At 38.3% G+C, this 22,704-nt stretch overlaps 1 protein-coding gene across 2 annotated transcripts in view; it reads left to right on the top strand.

Annotated features, from left to right (window-relative positions):
- LOC137261048 (RNA cytidine acetyltransferase-like) overlaps positions 1–22,704 on the top strand; it is a 202,082-nt gene that overhangs the window by 55,109 nt on the left and 124,269 nt on the right. For both annotated transcript variants that reach the window (XM_067798710.1, XM_067798711.1), the window contains exons 10-11: positions 6,764–6,862; positions 12,558–12,694. In XM_067798710.1, the coding sequence (XP_067654811.1) occupies positions 6,764–6,862; positions 12,558–12,694 (236 nt within the window). The remainder of the gene's footprint in view (positions 1–6,763; positions 6,863–12,557; positions 12,695–22,704) is intronic.

Raw genomic sequence — 22,704 nt, 5'->3', positions numbered from 1 at the left:
CCCGTGACTCAGGATAGCATTCTTGATTTTGTCAACAGCATTGTGGTCCCGCTGGATAACACCTGGTGCAAGGTCATGATGCTCATTGACTTTAGCTGCTTCAAGACTAAACTGACTGATGAACTCATTGGCTAAGTGTGACAACTCAGGTGCTGCCAGAAAAAAACGCTGTCTTGCATTTGCATTCCGTGATATGCCAACAAGACCAGAGTGTACCTTCATCTGTCTGTTAAGTTGTTCACATGCATGATCAGCTCCAATGGACACAAAGGGGATACGTTTCTTGGAAACAGATATATTTCCATTAGTCAGCTCATTCCATGTGTATGGATCCTTTGACCTCAGTGCATACATATCTGCTAAGTATCTGGGCCACAGTCTTTTGTATTTGATCCGATCCATTGCAAAAAATAGTTTGCTTAGTTCTTCACCAGCCTCTAGATGCAAATTAAAGTCTGCATTCCTTGATGCAGCAATGAAAAAAAGAATGTCCTCAACTCGATGCAAGTAGTTCATCATTGACTTGAACATGGCATGTTTGGACATCTCTTGCTCCCAGGACTGAAATTTGGTCATTAGGTCATCCATGGCAATTCGTCTAAGCAGCTTGGAATTTGCATTCTTCACGGATTCAGACTTTTCACTTTTGTCATCTACATTACAGGCTCTGACAATTTCCTTGGTGAAATCAGAGTAGACTACTTGCAGTTGGGTTTATTCCTGAAAAACTCCTCAAGTGCTAGCTCATACAACGCAGTGTAAGAGTACAGATGAGCTTGGAGGCAGCGTTTGTAGTGGATACATTTTAGTATCTGTCTAGTTGTTGTTGGACCAAAAACATCAGCTTCCATCCAGGCATCATCAATTCCAGAATTTTCAGTAGATGTACCAAGAGCTCTCAGAGCAGCTAGAACAACATGCAACTCACCAAGCCGGGGCACAAACTGTCTTTTCAAGTCAGGACTGGAATCTAAAAGTTTAACAACTTTCTCGTACAGCGCCATGTCGAATGAAATAACAGTTGGGTGATCTTTTCCAATTGCCAGTTCTTTCAGATTCTGAGCCTGTATCATTACTGTCAGTAGTGTTGACCATTCTTGTGCGACTTCAGGGAGTAATGGCAAAGCACCCACTCGAGTCATTGTTTTGCAATCAGACAGTAAAGAGTTGTATGCAGCCCAGCCTGGAATCATGTTAGCTTCTCTTTCTTCCCTCATTCTGGACATCACTGATGCGATTAACCATCCAAAGTGTGTCAAGTAATAGTCTTTTGAAATACCATCTCTTTTGAAGTCCAGTTTTGTCTCATTTGTTGATAACTGAGGTGTGGCTTTCAAGTCTGGTTTTCTGCAGGGGATCAGCTTTGTATGATAGGGAGCAACTGTAAGATTTTGGTTCTCCTGAGGCATCAGCCTTCTGGTAGACGACAGTCATGGTTCCATGTGTCGTTCCCTTCCCATCAGGTGTGTCTTCTGCAAAGTCTATGTTATCAACAGCAAAGAAGACAAATGAAGCTTTTCGAAGAAATGGTGAAACATATAAACCTTGGAAGTGTCTTGTATTGTTAACTACAGCATTTGCAAGTGAAGTTTCTAGAAGGAGAGCACGCCTATAAGGGATGCAGTAGTTGTGGGCACTGAGGAGATCCATTATCATCTTGTTTCTTGTGTTGTAGTGAACTGCAAGAGCTAATCCAAGCACCTGAGGATTTTCCTTTCCACGTAATCTAAATACTCCAGACTCTCTTTGTTGTTGATATTTTACCTGTCTCCTGGATTTGACACCATACATTATATTTTGGCAGATTGTAAGTACAGTTCTGTCAACAGTACTTGTCTTTTCTTCACTGCTGAATTCAAGGTTTGTTCCTGCCATTATCCAACGAATGAGAGAGTAGAGTTCAGAAGGAACATCATCCACAGTACTTGTAACTTGCATAGAAAAGTTGCTGTTATCTTCTTTCTGAAAGGTCTCAATGCTCTTGCGTACCAGCTTGGCAGATTGGTATATGTGTTTCATATTTTCCATGCTGTGGTCTCTCACAATAGCACTATGGACCATATCTTCCTCACAAGCGTTTGGGGAATACAGCACAGCAGGTTTCCGTCTGTCTTGTTGAAGGACAGATTTCACACCGGGAAGCTTGGAAAGTATCTTTTCCTTCAGCCACTGCCTTGTGTAGGTAGGCACATGCTTGTCCAACATTTCAACACCTCCAAGCATAGAGATATATGTCTTCTCAATTTCCTCTATTGATAAGAAAGCTTTGTTTGCTGTTTGCAGGTCCACCAAATCAATCAATTCAGTTATACATGCAGTTTGAACTGGGTGCTCACTTTGCTTGTTTTCCTTGCTGGTTTCCTGGCGTAGGACATGGAAAACATGACTGGTCCAACAAGTCTTGTGATAGCGGACATCAATCGCATGTGCATCAGTTGGAGAAATGAGTTTAATCTTGTTTTTAGGAAGGGATTTCTTGAAACCTCAACTGCATCTCTGAGGTTTGAGCCAGCTTTTTCTGTCCTGACTTTGAAAAGCTGCTGTTGATCATCCTGCTGACAGAAGAAACAAAGATTGTTGTCAAATGGAGATGATGATCTTGTGAAAGGTATTGCTGAACACTCTGACTGACTATGAGAAACCTTTCTTTTCCTTCCCCTCTTGCTGCATGCAATTTGGTCAAAATCTGCAGTTTCATGTTTTCTATTCCTGGCACGTTGTATTTGGTCTTTATTAGTTGCATTGGAATAGCAGCTTCTGTGCCAAACAGCCTTATGTAATAAGAGTGTTTCCTTTGTGCAACCTTCAAGTCTCTGGCAGATATCAACATACAGTCCATCTTTCACAGTAGCACGTTGATGTATAATTTCCAACAGGTTTTCATAAGATTCTAATCTTGGTTGGAATACTAGAGGGAATTTGATTTTGTCACTGGTAGCATTTTGACATAAAATGCACAAACTCCAGTTAAGGTCCTTCTCATTTGTTGTTTCACAACAATGACTTAGCTGTGGTATTGTTGTCATTGTGATCTGAAAATATATAAAATAATTCATCTGTTTTTGTCATATCAACCCAAGTGTTTTAATTATTCTAAATTAATCATCTTGCAAACATCTTTACAAAAACCTCATAATTCATGACCAGATATGAGGCAATTATAGTCAAATCATTACATTATGATCAGTTGCAAGTCAAAATCTTACATGGAAACAATAGAAGAAATCTTTAACAAATAATCACAATTAATAACAAAAATAAAAACTTTATATACTGTAATCACTAAAGGATACAAATACAACACCAAAGTGCATAAACTATCTTGCAAAATTTAGATATTTTATATTTTGTTCACCACAGGACCCGATATTAAACATTGTTCTTGTTTGTTGTAATGAAATTATCATCTGGTGACTGCATCATAACTTATTAGGGGCCTTTTTAGGGAGGATGTCTTAAAGGCAATGTTGTGGTGATCCAATCCATGTTTACTTATTTAAATAAACATATTCTATATTGTCAGAAATGTGGACTTAGTAATATACTTGATATATAACACCGAAAGAATAGCTTTAAGCACATATACTGTACAAATACAAATATAGATTACCCCATAAGGGCCCCCTATGTTGCATACCAGCACAAAGACCAAACACTTGCTTTTCACTTATTTAAGCAAATATGTAACACTCTATCTGTATGATAGCATGCCAGATACTATGAACATGTCAATCAATGAATAACTAAATGGCTCAGAAAATATTAAATACATCTAAGAAGTCAAACAATGCTAAGGAGGCAAGTGGTATCATGTGATAGATTTAAATGATGTCACATTTTGTTAAGTATTTTCAATCAAAATATATAGACAGATATGTTAGCACTTGAAATGATATTTATACTCACCTCGAAGTCATGCTTGATATCCACTGGGTACCATCCTTAAGACACAAAATTGCCTACAAATTCGTCATGTTTTGCAAGTCATCTCTGCCATTTTGACTTCATAGGACAGGGTCACAAAGGGAGACAACTCATATGGCAGTAATCTCCAACAACTAATTATGCTTCCACTACTGGGAAGGGACTTTGTGGTGCCAATTATAAAGACGTTTTATTCACTTTAAGAGAAAGTGAAAAATTGGAAACATTGTTTTTTGTAGAATGTAAACCCTAAAGAGTGTAAAAACACACAGAGAAACAAATCTCCAAATTTTTTGAATGAAAAATGAAAAGTTAACATAATGCAATGGACTAATGCAGCAATTTGGACCCTTGGCTGTAGCACAACAGTTAATAGTCCTTCATTAAGATAATCTAGGTTACTGTCTCATATGCAATGACTGAGATTTCATACCCACCCCCACCCCTTGTTTTAGTATGCAGAAAAGTTCATACAGATGAAAAGGCTTATGTCAAGTGATGAAAATCAATATTGGGTGTGTCCCCCATGTCTCTATAGAACTGCTTGGCATCGTCGTGGCATGCTGCGAATGAGTGTACGGATGGTACCAATCGGAATTCTACGCCATTCTTCCTGGAGAGCCACGAAGAGTTCATCCCAATTGTTGAGTTGATCAGGTCTGTCCCAAACATTGTGGCCAAGAACATCCCAAAGATGTCTTTTAGCCGGCTGTTGCAACACCCGGACACCTGCAGCCTTAATCTGTCCCGACAAACATGAGCGATGTGAGGGTGGGCATTGTCATGCTGGAACTCAAACATTTGACGTGCTGTACACGCAAAGGGGATCACAATCAGGTTCAAGATCTAGTCACGATATCGTAGACCTGTTATCCTGCCATCAACACGCACAAGATCTGTTTTGTGGTTAAAGGTAAAGCCACCCCACACCGTGACAGAGCCCCCTCCATAGCGATCATGCTGTTTGCAGGCACTGTGACTCCAAACTCGAATTCTCGAACATTATGGTCTAGTGTGTACTTGCTCTCATCACTAAGCATGGTGTTTCTCCATTGGCATGCGGTTCTTCCTCCATGGTTCCGTGCCCACTGTCTCAAGCGCTTGTGTTGCTCAGTCATGTTGATTCCAACCAATGGACTGCAGCTTTTTAGACCATCCGATTTAAGACGATTACACACTGTACGTGAACAAATTCTGACGTTTGTTCTTCTCCTGAATTCTGTATTGATTTTGGAGGAGGATTTGAACCTGTCTCGCAGAGCAATAAGGTGTAGGGTCTGGCCATCCCTTGGGGTGGTTTTCTTTTTCTGTCCCCGACCATGCCTCATTTTGACGTCACCAGTCGCTCTATAGAGATTCCAAAGTCTGGATTTCACGCTAACAGACTTGTGAAAAGGTGTTGCAACCTGTTGGAATGAGCTTTCACCATTAACCATGCCAATTGCCCATTTCTGTGCCAAAGTTAAGTACTGTCTCGCCATGTTAACAATGTTTTTAACCGTTGTGTTTGAGAGTGCACATACATGTCATGTGTAAATCTAAGTGCATGTAACTTTAGGAGCATGTAGTGCACGTGCATGGAAAGCATTATGGTGAGTTTGAGTGAACTGATCATCACAAAAACGATAAAACACTGTGCTGAAGTTAGTAAACAGAAATTTTGAATTGCCCTAAGAAACATGTGTTCCCTTAAATTTTTCCATGAGTATATCTGAATATTTTATTGTATTTCAAGATGTTCTGATCACATATTTTCTAATCATTGTTTAATAGTGAGGTTTACAAAATTATGTTGAGTTATTTAATAAATATTCTGAGATAGTAGGAGACAAACTTAGGCAAAGGTGTTCATGAAAATGTCAATGCACTGTATATGGTCATTGGATATTAGCTCCGAATTAGAACAAAGGTTATTTTGATGAGGATAGAGGATAGGTTGAGTTCAAACTGCTTTAGTTGGTTACACAAGGTATGACATAAACATGTATACATAAATATGTACATAAGTATACATAGTATACATGAGCAGACTTCCAGCTCAACTCCAAGGTGTTTCCAGTGAGTTATCCTGCTCACGGTTATCCTTACATGCACAGTCGGAATACTGGACTGCTTGACAATATAGATGTGAGCTTATATATACATTTTTTGACAACAATGGACAGATAGAGAAACAGTAGCACTTCCTTGTACAGTCGACGTGATGAGAGGCACAGCCAAGGTGTATGACAAAATAAGGCCATAAATGCCTTATACAATAGTTAAGGACAGTGACAGTATGGTACAGGCTTGCTGACAAGGCAGTGTACAATGTGATTGTGATAAGGATTAAGAATGGAGATTAAATAATTACAATTAAGTTTTACATGACTTGTCTTCATAGGTTTTGGTCTTTCTAAATACTAGGAGGATTAGTCACAATGACAAAATCATAGACTTGATAAACTCTTTCTTCAAAAGCTAAAGTGGAAGATATGTTTGTTTGCTCTTCATGACACACTTCGGATAACATGAATATTCATTCAGTATCAATATTGTACAAGAGACAAAGTGAGGAATATGTTTATGTTTGGAAGCTGTTTTCAACATTGTTTGCATACAGCTGTTTAATAGTTTAATGGTTGCACACATCTCCCATCACAGAAACAAAGGCTGCTTCCCAAAACTATTTTTTGAAAGCCTTTGCCAGAAAATCAGTTGTTAAAAAGGATCAGTCTTACTGTGTTTATGAAGTAGATAAAATTGCATACAATATGGTAAAAGAAGGATTCTTTCATAGTTGTCCTGAATCGATTTGAAAAAAATCGCTTTCACAGAAGGATGTATTTATTTCTTACAGGAACATATGGATTATGAGATAATACAGTCAACTAACCCTGACTTTAACAAAGCCATAGTGAGAGTCAACATCTTCAAGGAACATCGTCAAACCATTCAGGTAACTCAGTCACAAGCAACAGTCAGTTGCTAATAGATACACCTGTTATCAAAATCCATAAATTTTTGTTCTCTTGAAACATGCTACAATCTTACTATCATGTTGTATCAATGCTTACTTCTTATGAATGTGTCCTCTGACACATGATTGCCTTTTTCATGGAAATTGTTTCTGAAACGTGAAACAATGTTTAGCTTGAAGCATAATTTAAAGTCAGTTTTGTGGTGTTTATTATCCCCCGGCATGTAATGCAGGGGGATATAGTCGATGCCTCGTTGTCCATCCGTAATCATTTTGTATCAGGAGCATAACTCAGAAACCGTTCAATATTTTTAGATAAATTTATATATATAATGATCTGAACCTATGGTTGTGCCTTTTGCTATGTACAGATTTTTGGCATTTTTATTTTTTTTGTTTTTCCATAGAACATTTTAGTCTTAGTCTAATGGTGTGGTGGTATGATGTTGGACTGGCCTTTGTTTCTGGAGCAGAACTCAAAAACCATTCTATATTTTTCTGCAAAATTTGGTAGATATATCAATCAGAACCTAAAGTGGTGCCTATCGCTATGTACAGGTTTTTGTGATTTCTTATTTTCTCGGTTTTTATTGAAACGTTTTGGATTTAGTCTCAAATGTGAGAGGTATGTTTCGTTTGCGGAGCAGAACTCAAAAACGTCTCAATTCCTGTCTGTAAAACTTATTAGATATGTGTAGCAGAGCCCAAAGTGGTGCCTTTTGCTATATACAGGTTTTTGTGGTTTATTATTTTCTTGGTTTCCATGGACATGTTGGTGACTTTGTTTCTGGAGCACAACTCGAAAACCATTTCATATCCTTCAAAAGATTTTCGCAGATACATTAGAGATCTTGAAATAGTGACTTTTTCTGATTACAGATATGTGGCATTTATATTTGTCATGAATTCCATGGAAACAATTCAAACTTAGTCTAAAAACACAATAAGTAACTGTCAGATGATTTGTCCTTTCAAATATATAGGGGCTGGGGGGAATGTGTCATCTTCTGATGACTTTTGTTGTGATTTATCATTTTCCATGCCAACGATTCTGACTTAGTCTCAAAATGGAGGGATGGGCTTCATTTCCAGAGCACAACTCGAAAAGTATTTAGTATCATTCACCAGATCTTTAAATGCTGCATTTTGCTGTTTGCAGATATATGGCGTATATATTTTTCATGATTTCCATGGAAACGATTGAAACTTAGTCTATGAAAACATCAAGTAACTGTCAGATGATTTGTCCTTTCAAATATGTTGGGGGGTGAGTGGGCAGAGGGGGTTTGATAAATTTAGATTTCAAATTTTTCTATGCACAGTTTCTGTATATATCATAAGAAAGATCTCCACCAGATCTGTCCTTACTAAGCCATGGAGACACGTTGGGAAGGATCTGGTTATCAGTATCTTACGATCCTTTGAACTAGAGGATATCCTAATACAATGCTTAAAGGGGCACTGATGCGGAGCAATTTCCATGGACTGGTGTAAACGTTTGTTATTGTTTTTCTCCCGTGAGTACCCGGATGATATCCCAGAATTCGTGACTGGTTCGTGACCTCTGCTGCGCATTCAGTAAACGCAACTGATAGTTTAATTATAGACAGATCAACTTAGGTGAAGTCATTTTTACTTCATTACAAATGTATTATGAAAACAAATGAAACACTTTGAAGGTTAATCATCTGCCAGTGGTAGAAATGGTAAAAAACTATTAGGACAGAACAATAACGAAGCCAATGTACGTCTCTATATTTTGTCTCATAACCCTGATTAGTTTATTGTCATATTTGTATGATTCTGAAAATTAATGAAAGAACACACGATCTGCTTATACTCATAGTAAATTTCTAACATAACAGCAACATTTATACATTGTCAATTTGGATCCTATTTCACACACATACGCGATCTAGTGTGTGTTTTCTGTCATACAGATTCTGCTGAATGCTACAACAAATAAATTAAAACAAAATGCAAATAATGAAAGTAAAACAGACTAATTTTATAGCAACAATGTCAGGCTACTACCTTGTTCAGGAATGCATCCATCAATATCCACGTAAAAGAAATCGTATTCCATTCATCTGCAGCTGGTAAATAATCCTGCTCTGTGTCGCGTCTTACAACTGTCTAGTTTGCGAAAAAGTAACACATCGTTTCACGTCTTTCGTTAGTGAAAACCAGATAAACCTTTCATTGGTCTCCCAAGATAGCACACCTGGCAACTAATTGTATGATGTCCACTATTCTAAGTAATTTAGTTAACCAATAATGAACAATCAATCAATCAGCGCAAGGGTGGTTAATTCTTTGAAGGGAGGATGTTGTTTTTGCACTCACTCTTTACGACAGGGTGTAGTCATCTACACACACTGCCTTTTGACAAATCCGCTAGGAGATAAAAGTAATTAATCAATCAGTGTGTTATCGGTTAATCCTTTGATCGATGTTTGTTTTTGCAACTCAGCTGATAAACCCTCTTGCATCACTTACATGCACATATTACATAACATGCAATACATTTGCCATTACAGACCTTAATTTATAATGTTGAGTATTTACTCCAGACAGGAGAAATGCCAAATGGGAACCTTTGTTGAGTAACCGAAGTGGTGTTACTACTAATTATACCTGTTATAAATTTGTTAATTGACCATCCAGAGAATGATGACAAATAACACGTGTAGGTTCAAACGAGTTACAGCAAGGAAGATGTAATCTCTGTGTCGCATGCAGCCTGAAAACACTTATGGGCCGAAACTGTTTTGAGGATACCAACTGAATTTCGTTACATAAGGAATACACACAGGCATTTGCTGTGTACTTGGGTAAATAGGTGAAATAAGGGGTTTTTACGTAAGAAAATTTTCAGATTTCTCTACCAAAGGCAAAGTCATTGTTTTTTGTTTACGAATTCAAATAAATCAACTGTGTGTTTTTATTATCATAAATAATAAACCATTGTAGCTACCATAGCTACCAAAATTTACGTGTGATATTTGCTATCACAGCTGAACCAACACTCACAACTACCTAAATATAAAGCTTTGCAATCTTCCGTACTGAAACAAATGGCTTGCTACGTGCCTGTAGATATCATATTTTCATGTAACATGATTAAATATCGAGGTTAAAAACACAGAAATAGGATCAAATTGGATCAGTAACTATACCATCCAAGCATCCGAAAAGAACTACACTGCTGGGATATTTGGTTACGATCAGACAAGGAATACCATGGATATTTTTAAACAAATGGCATATGATGGGCATCCGGCCTCCTGACTGTTTAGGCGAAGAAATTGTGCTAATATGGACAGGAGCCCAGTTCCTTTGTCCGTCACGGTCGAAGGAGCGGGCGCTGACCAATTTGCGGTTTGGTTTCGTAATTCGACCGTTGGCGAGAAACATTATTCGCTCCGCATCAGTGCCCCTTTAACTACAGGATTTATCAGTAGTATTATCAGAATTGTGTCATCCATTTGAATCTTGGCAAAAGCATCCTTTTCACATCTTTCAGGTGAGAATGCTTTCCTTATGTGTTTAGCTACATCATCAAAGATTTCAGAACTACATTATTTAGACTCAATAAATTTTTGAAAAACTCGTCTGGGATAGGGCTTGCACAGGACAAACAAGTAGTGTTATGAGTTTTAGTTGGTCTTCCCAACTTAGTTTTGGATTAATCTGGTCACCTCAATCCTATGTGGGATTCTATAGTCAAGTGCTGATGGACTGATGCACTCATAATCAGTGATATTACTATGTAGAAATACTACCTCCAACACCAAAAGCCCACCCATCCTCCCCCCCCCCCCCCCCCCCAGATATTCCAGAGTACTTTCCTTAAGGTACCCTACAAAATGTTAGGAATTCTCCTGTACATAGGACTTGGAGGACACAGCAGTTTGGAGTCCAAATGATGTTTATGATCATCTCAATGTCTGCAGGCACATTTGCTGGAGTGCAGCTGTTTCATCTTCTTTTCTTGACTTTTTTGACACCACACTTCTCGAAAAGTGTTGAACATAATGGCTAACATGCCAAACAACAGGAAAACAACAGAACATGAACTCTCAACATACTTAAAAAAAATCTCTGTGAGAACCATTTCATGTCATTAAGTTTCCACAGGCTGAGCAATTCTTAGTTTTAGAGTTGGATGAAGAAATAGATTTTCAGCTGTCAGGTTTACCCATGATTACCCATAAAAAACCAAACCTTGGAAATGTTATTATGAGAAAGGTTTCAGAGAACAAGTGAACATATGTATGCACTACAGTAAAAATCATGAAGTTGCCTTTTGTGCTATATGATAATAATAATCCACTTCAATCAGTCAAACAATCTATTTATTCATTAGAATGGCCACATGGCGTAGAGTACCGTTACATGAAGTATAGATATACATATGTAATATAATCATGTCGAGAATCTTAAACGAAAAACATGTTTAAGGCTTATTGCAATGGATTTAAGGGTGTTTTACATTTAACAGGTTTATGATTGTATACATATTCTTAACTTGATAAGGATATAACAACTTAATTTGTAAAGAGGAATACTTTGAACAAGTGAACAAGACATAAAATTCATCTTTGATGCTATAGTCGTAACAATTTGTACAAATGATATTAGCATTTTCATAATGCTTTCCTATAGCAACTGATCTCAACCTGTAAGCTGATCAGTGGTGCTTTACGTTAATACAAACATGAAACAACACAGAGGCTAAATGTTCTTGGATTATAAAAAATGTTTTCAAGGATTGGTGGGAAGAGTCAGTTGAGTTGGCAGATCTGAGTGATACTATTCAACAGTGCTGGGACTGCCTCAGAGAGGGCATATGACTACTGAATGGGACAGTGAGCAGTTGTGAGGACAAGGGGGTTTGTTGCAGAATGTAAAGAGTGATGTGTTCCTTCAAGTAGGTCAGGGCTGTCTCACATTGAAGAACCAAGTAGGTAAGGGTCAGAATTTTGAAGTATACACATTTCTGGATTGGGAGCCAGTGAAGCTGTTTCAGTATAGATGTGATATGAATGTGCTGTCTGATATGGGTAATGACTGGCTGCTTTATTCTGGACTCTTTGTAGACGTGTGATGGCTCCAGATTCTGACATGAGAGAATAGAATTGTACTTATCCATATGGGAAGTGACATATGCATAGACAAGAGTTTTCGACATCCAGGTATCGTCTGATTTTGCTGATGTACAAACTTTGAAGTTGGCAGTTCTGGCTGTTTTTAGGGCTTGAGTCCTGCTAGACATACACCTGTGCATTTGAACACCCAGGTTCCTGACAGATGTTGAAGGCGCTTCAGAAGATGATCCAACTTAGTGCCTGTAACATTCAATTTTGTGAAGTTGATGGGAATTCCCAATCAGTTTTGTCACTATTGAATTTAAGGAAGATTGAATGACATGCAATTCTGAATTTTGTGAACACATTCTGCTCGTAGTTGTCACCACTCCAGCAGTTGTGCGAGATCTGAGAGTATCTTGGAGTGAGTCACTGCGATGGTGGTCTGTTACATATAGGTACCAGTCTAATGTGTGTTGTTCCTGTTGTCTGATCAATTCTTACAGGTAGAATACTAAGACTCTTTGTCAATGTAGATAATGTTCTGTCTGTAAAACAGCTGATACCCTGTTATGTGTTTACAGTACATCCACCCATCAGACAATCTGAAGCTGGGGCAGGCGGAGCTGTTGTGCATTGATGAGGCTGCAGCCATACCATTACCTCTAGTCAAAGCTCTTCTGGGACCTTATCTTGTCTTTATGGCCTCCACGGTAGATGGGTAAGTCACCCCCTGTAATTGTCACAGGTTCAAATCACACTCCGCCAATCGTTTTGCAGGTGGTATCAAAATGCACTCTGTCCGTCCATGCACACTCGTCTTTTCTGAACCAGAACTTCCAAACTGTTCATTATTTCTTCACCAAACTAGACAAATAGACAGATCTGATGGTGTACATGGTGCCTTTTGGTAGTGTTAGTGGAATTCTGAATAAAATATTTTTTGTGTTCCTAGGGCAACAAGTTTTTACTTTAACTGAATTTGGTGTGCTCTCTTCCGGACCAGAACTTGAAAACTGTTCACTGTTTCTGAACCAAACTTGGCACATACAAATAAGTAGTATAAGTAATCAGGGCATGAGCTCACCTCATATATAAGCCTTATACTTATCAATTACATAGATCTAGACCCCCTTTCAAAAAACTCCAAAACAAAAAGTCGACTGTGCTGTAGGCTGGCCTGTTCACTAGACTAAACAAATGTGTAAATGTGAATCGATCGATACCGGGTGGCTGAGGAGAGCTGGGTTACACAGTGTGTGGTCGCGCGACAACCAATTAGAGTAATGTTTCACATATGGCATGAACCCTGTGTCATGGCAACAGTCCATGAGTAGAAAAAGCTGGCACACCAACATGGTATTCGGCGGTACTCTCATATGAGGAAGTCTGAATTACTAACTTTATTAGGGATAAGATATCAAAAACCTCCTACTACGAAAGATTTAAAATTCAAGCATGTGCGCCGGGAAATGCGAGGTTATTCACTCAATGAACAAGCTCCTATAGAATTACAATTCACACCTACTGAGCGTGCTAAAGGAAAATATTTGAGAGGGTGGAAGAAAGTTCAAAGAAACATAGATGTTAAAGATATAAGGCAATTGGTATTTGATAAAGTGAATGGAAAACTGAGTGATTTAAAAGGTATTCAATTTCAACTCACGTTAAAGATGACACTAGAGAAACAACAGGGGAATGAAGCAACTGACCAGACCATTGTTTACTTCAGAGGTAATCAGGAAGTTACAATGCAACCAGATACTATCAACTTTTCTATAGACAGATCATTCTGGAAATTCGAGAAACACTAGAACGTTACGCTAATAGGGGGTCTGGTTGGGTTGTTGATGTGATTAATATGATCTACCTTGATACAGCAAACTATGTACCGTTGAGAGGTGGATCGTACTTACCCCTGCCTGTGCATTTTCAGAACAAACAAGCTATGGTTAACGTTAAAAACCATGGAAACAATGATATGAGGACAATGATAAGATCTGCTAAATTTCCAGCTGGAAAAAATTCTGACAGGCTTTCCAGTTATCCGGAAGATGATGGGATCAATTGGGAAGATATAGATGAACCCACGCCCATATCTCAGATCCCAAAAATAGAAAAACAGAATCCAGACTTAGCTATAAACGTATTCGGACTCAAAGGTGAAAACGTAATAGTGCACAGGATAAGCCCTTTATTATATAAGGATAATCGTAAAACAATCAATATATTTATGATACAACAAGGTGAAAAATATCACTACACATGGATTAAGTATTTCAGTCGACTATTGTACGATCAATCGAAATATAGAGGGAGGAAACACCTTTGTGAAAGGTGTCTTCATGGGTTTTCTAGGGCCGATCTACTCGATTCATGATTGTCAAGGTGTAGGGGAGACAGCTATACGTGTAGATATGCCGACTGAAAACAACAATATCTTCAAATTTCTCAACCACAAAAATCAGATGCCAGTACCATACATTATCTACGCAGACTTTGAAGTTATTATTAAACCAGTCGATACAGTGGCCCAATCCCCTAATCAAAGTTACATGTGGGTTTGGATATGTGGTCGTCCGTTGTGATGACCAAGTTACCCTCCTGTCAATTATAGAGGCCCAGACGCAGCTGAGAAATTTCTAAAGTGTTTGCAACACGAAGAGGGAGAGATCAGGAAAAAATTACACAACATAACCCCAATGCATATGACCAAAGCTGATCGGCAAACACATCAAAAGCATTCATTATCATGTATGCTGTAAACCTCTGAGTGGTGATTCAGTGCAAGACCACTGTCACATGACAGGGAAATACAGAGGTGCGGCTCACAGTGAGTGTAATCTGAAGTTGAGAATAAACCCTAAGCTTATTCATATCCCTGTGGTGTTTCACAATTTACGAGGGTATGATTCACACTTGATTTTGCAGGCTGTTTCAAAAGTAGAAGGCAACGTTTCCTGTATCCCAAACAATATGGAGAGATATATATCCTTTTCGCTAAATGGGTTGAGATTCATAGATAGTGTTCAGTTTCTGTTGTTTCTTGACATCTTGGTCAAGGCAAATAACCCAGATGAATTAGCTATAACTAATCGATATACAGAAGAGAAAACTAGAGCCTTGCTGCTACTATAAGGGTAACGCTATTTTTCAGGGCATTATCATTTACAGAAGCCCGAGGTCTTTCATTAACTGCCCGACGAAGGAGTGCAGTTGAAAAGACCGAGTTATGTTAGACCACAAGGGGAAAAACAGACTGATAATCAGTAACTAGTTGGCGGAGACGCTAGGGATGTCATCACTTGCAATAGCCAACTGGCCAGAGTATCAGTGGTTCGAAATTACCAGATCTAATTCCATACCACAAGCTATGCGTTCATCTCGACCACGTTAGCACAACTGATAATAAACAAAGTGAGAGTCCTTCCATGTTGTTGAGGGCTGTCCCAGTTAAAACAGAAAAATACAGTGAGGGTCGCACCGACTCATTTTCATCTCATCAGTATGAAAAATTAACAAGTGGTAGTATTCCCGAATTAAGAGTATCAATTTTAGATACAAGAAATAATACTGTAAATATAGGATACCTAAGCAAAACACTACAAATACAGAAGTAATCAAGGGCCAGGAATGCGAATGAAAAGATGTATTAATGTTGGTTTATCCGACTTTGGTGATACTAGAGGGTTTGATGATGCAGAAATAGATGTTAAAATATACGCTTTTAAGCTTATGAACAACATTTACAAACGAGTTGAAGTCCCCGCCGCCTGTGGATCTGGTAGTACTTTTGAACTAGATACATTTGGATCTATCAACCTCACACCATGCAATATAATTCACAACAACTCAGGTGAATGGTTAATACACCCATCGTTCGGAGGTAAACTGTTTGATTTAGAATTTAGAAGACTTTGATAGGCCTACAGATATTTATCAAAACTTACCATACCATCTAATACACACGGATGACAACAAGTGGACTATGTTACCAGCTCAAATCAGCTGGCTTCTCAACATAACACTTATCTGCCCATACGTTTTCATGGAAAACAAAGACCACTACCTGAACAAAGTCATAAACAATGTAACCCTGCTTGTGGCTTACGTCCCCATCACAGAGACACAGTGTAATCATCACACCAGCCTCATGTAGAGCAGTCCACATGCTGTTGTGTAAACCTGGGGAGACCGCGGCACTGCAGTTGGTTTCTGAATTTGCTGATGTAACCACCCTCCTAGAAAGCCTCTCGGAGAATTCCATGTTGGCATTGCAAGTTTTCCTAGGTGAACCACTGCAGAGCGATATTGAGATCATGAAATGAATCAAAGTCTGATGGGATAAAAACACCAGGTTTGCATTTGCTCAATTTATGTATGGATGGGGGGTGTCTCACACTCCAGTTTGCGAGATGTCACAGATATAGTGGAAGACACTAACTCTAACCAAGATTTTTCAAACCGAGCACATCACTTTTATTGGGTTGAAGTTCATACACATGACATTATCAGAAAAACAATTGGAAACTGTTTTTCAACAGTATTATATAAATAATGGTATCCAGTGTAACACTCAGTGATCTAGGAGACACTAATGGATTCGATTTACCTGGTGAGGAAGACACCCCATACGTCTTTTACTTTAAAGATAGAGTATACAAACAAATGCCACTAGCGGAGTTTACAGATCTTGAATGGGTAATTAAAATAATACTAACCAACTCTTACAGCAGTTTTAATCAAAATGACCTCGTTTCCAAAATTATTAATAACGGCGTCCTTTTCACATACTATATTCCCTCAGAATATAATCCTGTACAAGTGTTATGAATACCGGGTCACGCTGGCAACATGTTAGCACCAGTCAACAATCTTACTGTTTTAAATATTATTGAATATAAGATTACCAACAGTATGATTTTTTAAATGAAGATTATGTTATAAAACCACATGCAAAACTAATTATACATGTATATCTTGCAGAGAGCACCGATTTTCAAGACCTTTTAAATGGCGGTACAATATCTTGGGATAAAAGACATGAGAATAAAACTTGTCGAATCATAAAAAGAGAAGGCTATCCACCATCAACGAGCCTCCATGGTGTTATCATTCAATGTAGACCACATTGAAAGAGTACTTTATGACTGAATCCATTGCTGATAGTCTTCCATCCAGCTACCTAAACGACTACATAAGACATGAATACGACACTGAACCCATACTCGATTTAGTTACTCTGAATATAGCATGTGATTACTGATACGCTGTGCAGCCGACACACTCCTCAGCCAGCTAGTATCGATTGATTCACATTTAGACATTTGTTTAGTCTACAGTCTGTTTGATTCCATTAGAGGCCGATAAATTGCTCACTAACACAAAATCTAATAATTGCAACAAAACCAAATTTTGCACAGCCACATGAAATCGACAGACCAACTCTGATGATGTGTCTCGTAATTTGGGACACCCCAATAAAAAAGTTGTTTAACAAACGATCATCATTTTCTTGTCACCTTTCTCTATTTTGTACGAGGGTTGCCTCTTGCTAGTAGAACAGCCAGGTAATCAGCAAGCGTGTGTTGTGAAGATGGGTTCATCTGAAAAGGCCGTTATGTGGTTACCACTTGAGATGTTCAATGGGAGTCAGTGTTGCCACTTTCAGAAGAAAGTATGTATGAACAACACAGTGGATTACAGTTAAGTATGGTGGTTAAGCATACTTAGGTGAGGTAAATTGGTGAGCCACACGTGTAACATGACAAATTAAATTAATTGGCATCTCCCAGTTTGTCAGTCGCTTGATGTGTCAAGATGGCTTTGAAGATTAGCAGAACGTATATTAACATCACATTAGGTTATGGTTAAATACAGTGGAGTATGGTTAAGGATTATGCCTGAACTTGTGATAGGCAAGGGACAGAAACGCTCTACCCTGTACTTTGGTGGTCCTATAAGGCGTGGTTGACAAGTGGACTGTATATCGATTTGTTAGAACAACTGAATCGACAAATGAGACGACAAAGACAGAAAATCATTGTGTTTATGGACAGTGCTCCCAGTCATGGCCATGGTATGACTAAGTAACGTCAAGGTGCAGTTCTTGCCAACGGTGTTCAGTTGTATTTTACAGCACATGGAATATTATTCTCAAGTTGAAAAGGGAAAAGTTCTCTGGCATGCTCACTATATCGGCATATTTTGCTGGCCCCAACGCATGCCAGTTTAGAGACTTTCACTGTAGATTTGTCTTGTGGTGTACTGGTGCCTTATTGGATTTCTGAATAAAAATATAAACTCAACAAAAATAAAAACTTTACACTTGTTTCAAAGTGAATAATTTGAACATTTTGGAAAATGGGTTTGAAATAACGATTGTATTTAATTCTCTTGTCATTAAAGATGCCATAGCATACAGATCATGTTTGTCATGGAATTGGTTCCACCGGAAATGCGACAACAATGTCCATGATCAAAAACTGAGTCACAACTTAATGAAATTGTGTCAATGTCGGGTGTGTCCTCCATGGGCGTTCACAACTGCAATACAAAAAAAATGGCTCCTCATGGATTGGATGATGCGTCTGAACACAGCTTAGGAAATGAGCTGCCATATTTGTACCAACATGGCACCAAGCTCCGTTCTGTGGAGTGTTCCTTACTTGACGGAACCGCCTGCCTAACACATCCCACACATGCTGTATGGGGTTGAGGTTGGGAGATCTTGAGGGCCTTCCTTGATATTGATGCCAGCGTTCCTGAGGAAATTCGTTGTTAAATTGAAGTCTGGCGTTATCCTATTGGAAAGTCAGAGCTGGGCCATGAGCTGCTGTGAATGGCAAAAGCTCTGGAAAGAGCACCTGATCCCTGTATGCTGCTGCATTAAGGTTTTCCTGGATGACAATGAATCGTGATCGAGCATGACTGTTGTTAGCACCTCAAACCATAAAGCTGCCGTCCTCAAATTGATCCACTTCCTGTACGCAACGCTGGGCATTGCATTCTCCTTGTCTTCTCCAAACTCTAACCCTTCCATCAGTAAAGGTTAATGTGATTCATCACTGAACACAACATGTCTGGAGCATATGGATGGTCTGTCGACTGCATCCCATAACCCTTGCAACATCAGTGACGGATGTTCTCGTATTCAGCATGCCAATGGCATGTTCACACTGAATGTTTGACATTCTGGGCATTGCAAATTAATGAATAATTGACCATAAAATCGTGTTTTCTGAGATGACATGCTACCGTGAGATCAACTGCACATGTATCAGTAGGTAACATGTCTTGTGGCACGTGGAAACGTGATTTTAAAGATCATATATACTCTAGGGGGTGCAAATGCATAAATCCCTCACTGACATTGTTATAAATGAAACCCTGTTATTAAAACAGCTCATTTCAAACCTTAATTACCTTAAATTGAGCTTTTTGACAATAATGCACAATTCTCAGCAGCAAACAAAATTTCAACCAATCAGAGCGGTGCGTCTCCGTGACGTAATAGTACTAGTAGGTATAGATATGAGGGTCTCTGCAGAATTCATCTACATTTCAGGCTGTAAACTATTTCGTTTACAGGTTTGTACAAACCTGAAATTGTGAAAAATGAAAGCTATATGTTCTCACAATCTACTGTCATTTAGTTTGTGTCCTGCTTTGCTTAGTTTCCGAGTTACAACCCTTGTTTTCATAGATGACTCTGTCAAAATCACTTGGTGTCGCAAGGTTGTAATCCGTGTTAGGTGGTATAAACCTACACGTTATTTGTCATCATTCACTTGATGCTTAGTTAATGAATTTGTAACAGGTATACTTCGTGGTAACGCCACTTAAATTACCCGACAAAGGTCCCCATTTGACATTTCTTGTGTCTGGATCGATCAAAGGATTAGCCTATAACATGCTGATTGATTAATTACTTTTGTGCTGATATAAATGGGGATTTGTCAAGAGGTAGTGTTTATGTATGTACATTTACTAATCTATACTGAATACACTCTGTCGTGTCTGTGTCTATGTAATAACAACACCCTTCTTTCAAAGGATTAACCGCCAATACATTGATTGCCCATTATTGGCTAACTAAATAACTTTTTAAAAGAATGATGCCCATTATGCATTTAGTTGTCAGGTGTGTGATCTTGGGTGACCAATGAGACTACAGTACTGTAAAAAACCTGAAATGATAATCACGTTTTCGTATATTAGACTGTTAAAAGACCCATCACGTGGGAAATCTGCAGATGAATTATATATCTCTCGTTTTTGTGGATATTGATAGATATATTCCATTTGTTATGATTAAGTTGTCATAGCTTTCAACAGAATCATTGTTTTAATCGTGAAGTGTAATGATACAGATGACCTACACTAGGGTGTGCGTGCGAATTATGATTCATATAGGTAAACTATAAAATGTCTAGATATTTAATTCCTGTTATACATTTGCAGATCATTTTGTTTTATTAAGTTTCAAAATGCATACAAGTATGATTATAAAGAAATTAGGATTATGAGACCAAATATAAAGATGTAGATTGAAGTATCTACGTACTGGTGAGTGAACGTTACAAAACAAGTAAATTTAGCAAGTGAAGAAATTTATCATGCAATATTTTCACTTTGACCCCGACCTCGCTTATTTTATGTTACAGGCTGTCATGCAAACTCCTTTTGGTCATGATTCAGATACATATTTAACTACTAGTAGAAAGTAGTTTTGATTTTCTAACTTAATGAAAACAAACCATAATCTCAATAATTCTAACAGACTTTGGCCTGTGACATCACAATTTTCAAAAATGGCGGCCCCCTGTCTGAGGATAAATGCTGTTTAAGTTTATTTTCACTGACTTACAAAATCAAAATTACTTTCTACTGGTAGTAAACTGTGAATTTTATTGATGGACATTAGGATTTTACATGACATTTCTCATATCATAACAATTTCACTCTTGGAAACGAGGTGGGGAGCTTCCTACACATTTTCTATACAACCAACTGAAAATCGTTCCTTCTATGACATCACAGCAGGGTTCTGGTGACAGAGTTACGTAACCTGTCTGTGGTTTCGTTAGGGGGTGAAAGTGAAGTAAACGACTGTTTAGCAACTTTTAAGCGCTTGGTATTAATTTTAAAAAATGTTAAAAACTTGTGGTCCGTGGAGTGCTCTCCCCTTGGTGCATAGGCCTGACCAATAGAATGAATGTGCGATGTAATGCCCTTGACACTGCATTTAACCATAATCACAACAAGAACTCTTTCAAGAAAAGTTTCAAAACACTATTTGAAAAATAATGAGTGTCAAGTTTGTATTTTTGATGAGTTAATTTCTGCATTTCTGTGGCAATAAGTTTGACTTTGAATTTGATGGTAGTGTTTTTTTCTTGGAGCAGAACTGTTAAACTGAACTGCTGAGTTTATTTCTGCATTTCTGTGGCAGCAAGTTTGACTTTCACTGAATTTAGTTGTAGTGTTTTTTTCTTGGAGCAGAACACAGCAAAAATAACAGCATTTCCGGACACCGGAAACTTAACTGAAACAAAATGGAAACTTAAGTTTCAGGTAGGTTTCCGGATCGTTTCTTTACGTTTCCATCAAGTTTCCGGTAAATGGAAACTCACAAATTACCCACAATCCGGTAGGGCTCCAGTGCGTTTCCGTTACCCAGTTTCCAGTATGGGCTCCAGTGCGTTTCTGTTACCCAGATTCCAGTAGGGCTCCAGTGCGTTGCCGTTACCGGAAACCTAACTGAAACAAAATGGAAACTTAAGTTTCAGGTAGGTTTCTGGATCGTTTCTTTACGTTTCCATCAAGTTTCCGGAGAATGGAAACTCACAAATTACCCACAATCCGGTAGGGCTTTCCGTTACCCAGATTCCAGTATGGGCTCCAGTGCGTTTCCATTACCCAGATTCCAGTAGGAATCCGGTGAGTTTCCGTTACCCAGTGGCTATATTTGGTTTATGATTGGTTATTAGCATGCAGCGATTACCATATGTCCACATGATCGATGATTGTGTAAATTATGTGACAATACATGTTCACTTCAGTTATCTCAACACCACCTGGACATAAAACAAAAATCAGTCAGTCAGTTGATTTCTCTTTATTCATCATAAACATTGATTTAGAAACTATCATCAAAATTTGCTCAATAGCATTAACATGTAGGAATACACACTCATAACAAAAACAATACCACCTATATTTACATCACATTGTTCTCATAGTGTGTCTGTGTTTCAATGTTGCAAATATGCATTGTCACAAATCACAAAATCCTGTCAGTAGATTTCTCTTCATTCAGAGAGGAATGACTTGCCCACTCACAAGCACATAAACCACCTACATACATGCATATTTATAGTTATTATTGATCATTTTTCTAGGAACAGGGTCAAGTGTTTTCAAAACCTACATGTTTGGAACGTGTGACGGAATGGTGACTCAGAAACAGAATCTTTAGGTGTTGCTTTCCTAAACATAGTGAACGCATGAGATTATCAAATGTACATTTAGACATTCTGTCCTATCCTTAACTATCCTAAATCATATTCTCAATGACCAGGCTGGAAGATGTTTAGGTGGCAAGGACTGAATGCATCTTGTTGGTTGGCGTTGCAAGGTCATTGTCTGGTAAAGTCTTACAGTGTGGCAGCTCCTCGCTTTCCCATGAAACTCCAACAGAGAAGACAAGGTTACAATCCTCTGTGTCAA

This window comes from Haliotis asinina, chromosome 14, assembly GCF_037392515.1.
Source record: "Haliotis asinina isolate JCU_RB_2024 chromosome 14, JCU_Hal_asi_v2, whole genome shotgun sequence".
Lineage (NCBI taxonomy): Eukaryota > Metazoa > Mollusca > Gastropoda > Lepetellida > Haliotidae > Haliotis > Haliotis asinina.
This window is presented reverse-complemented; position numbering and strand designations above follow the sequence as displayed.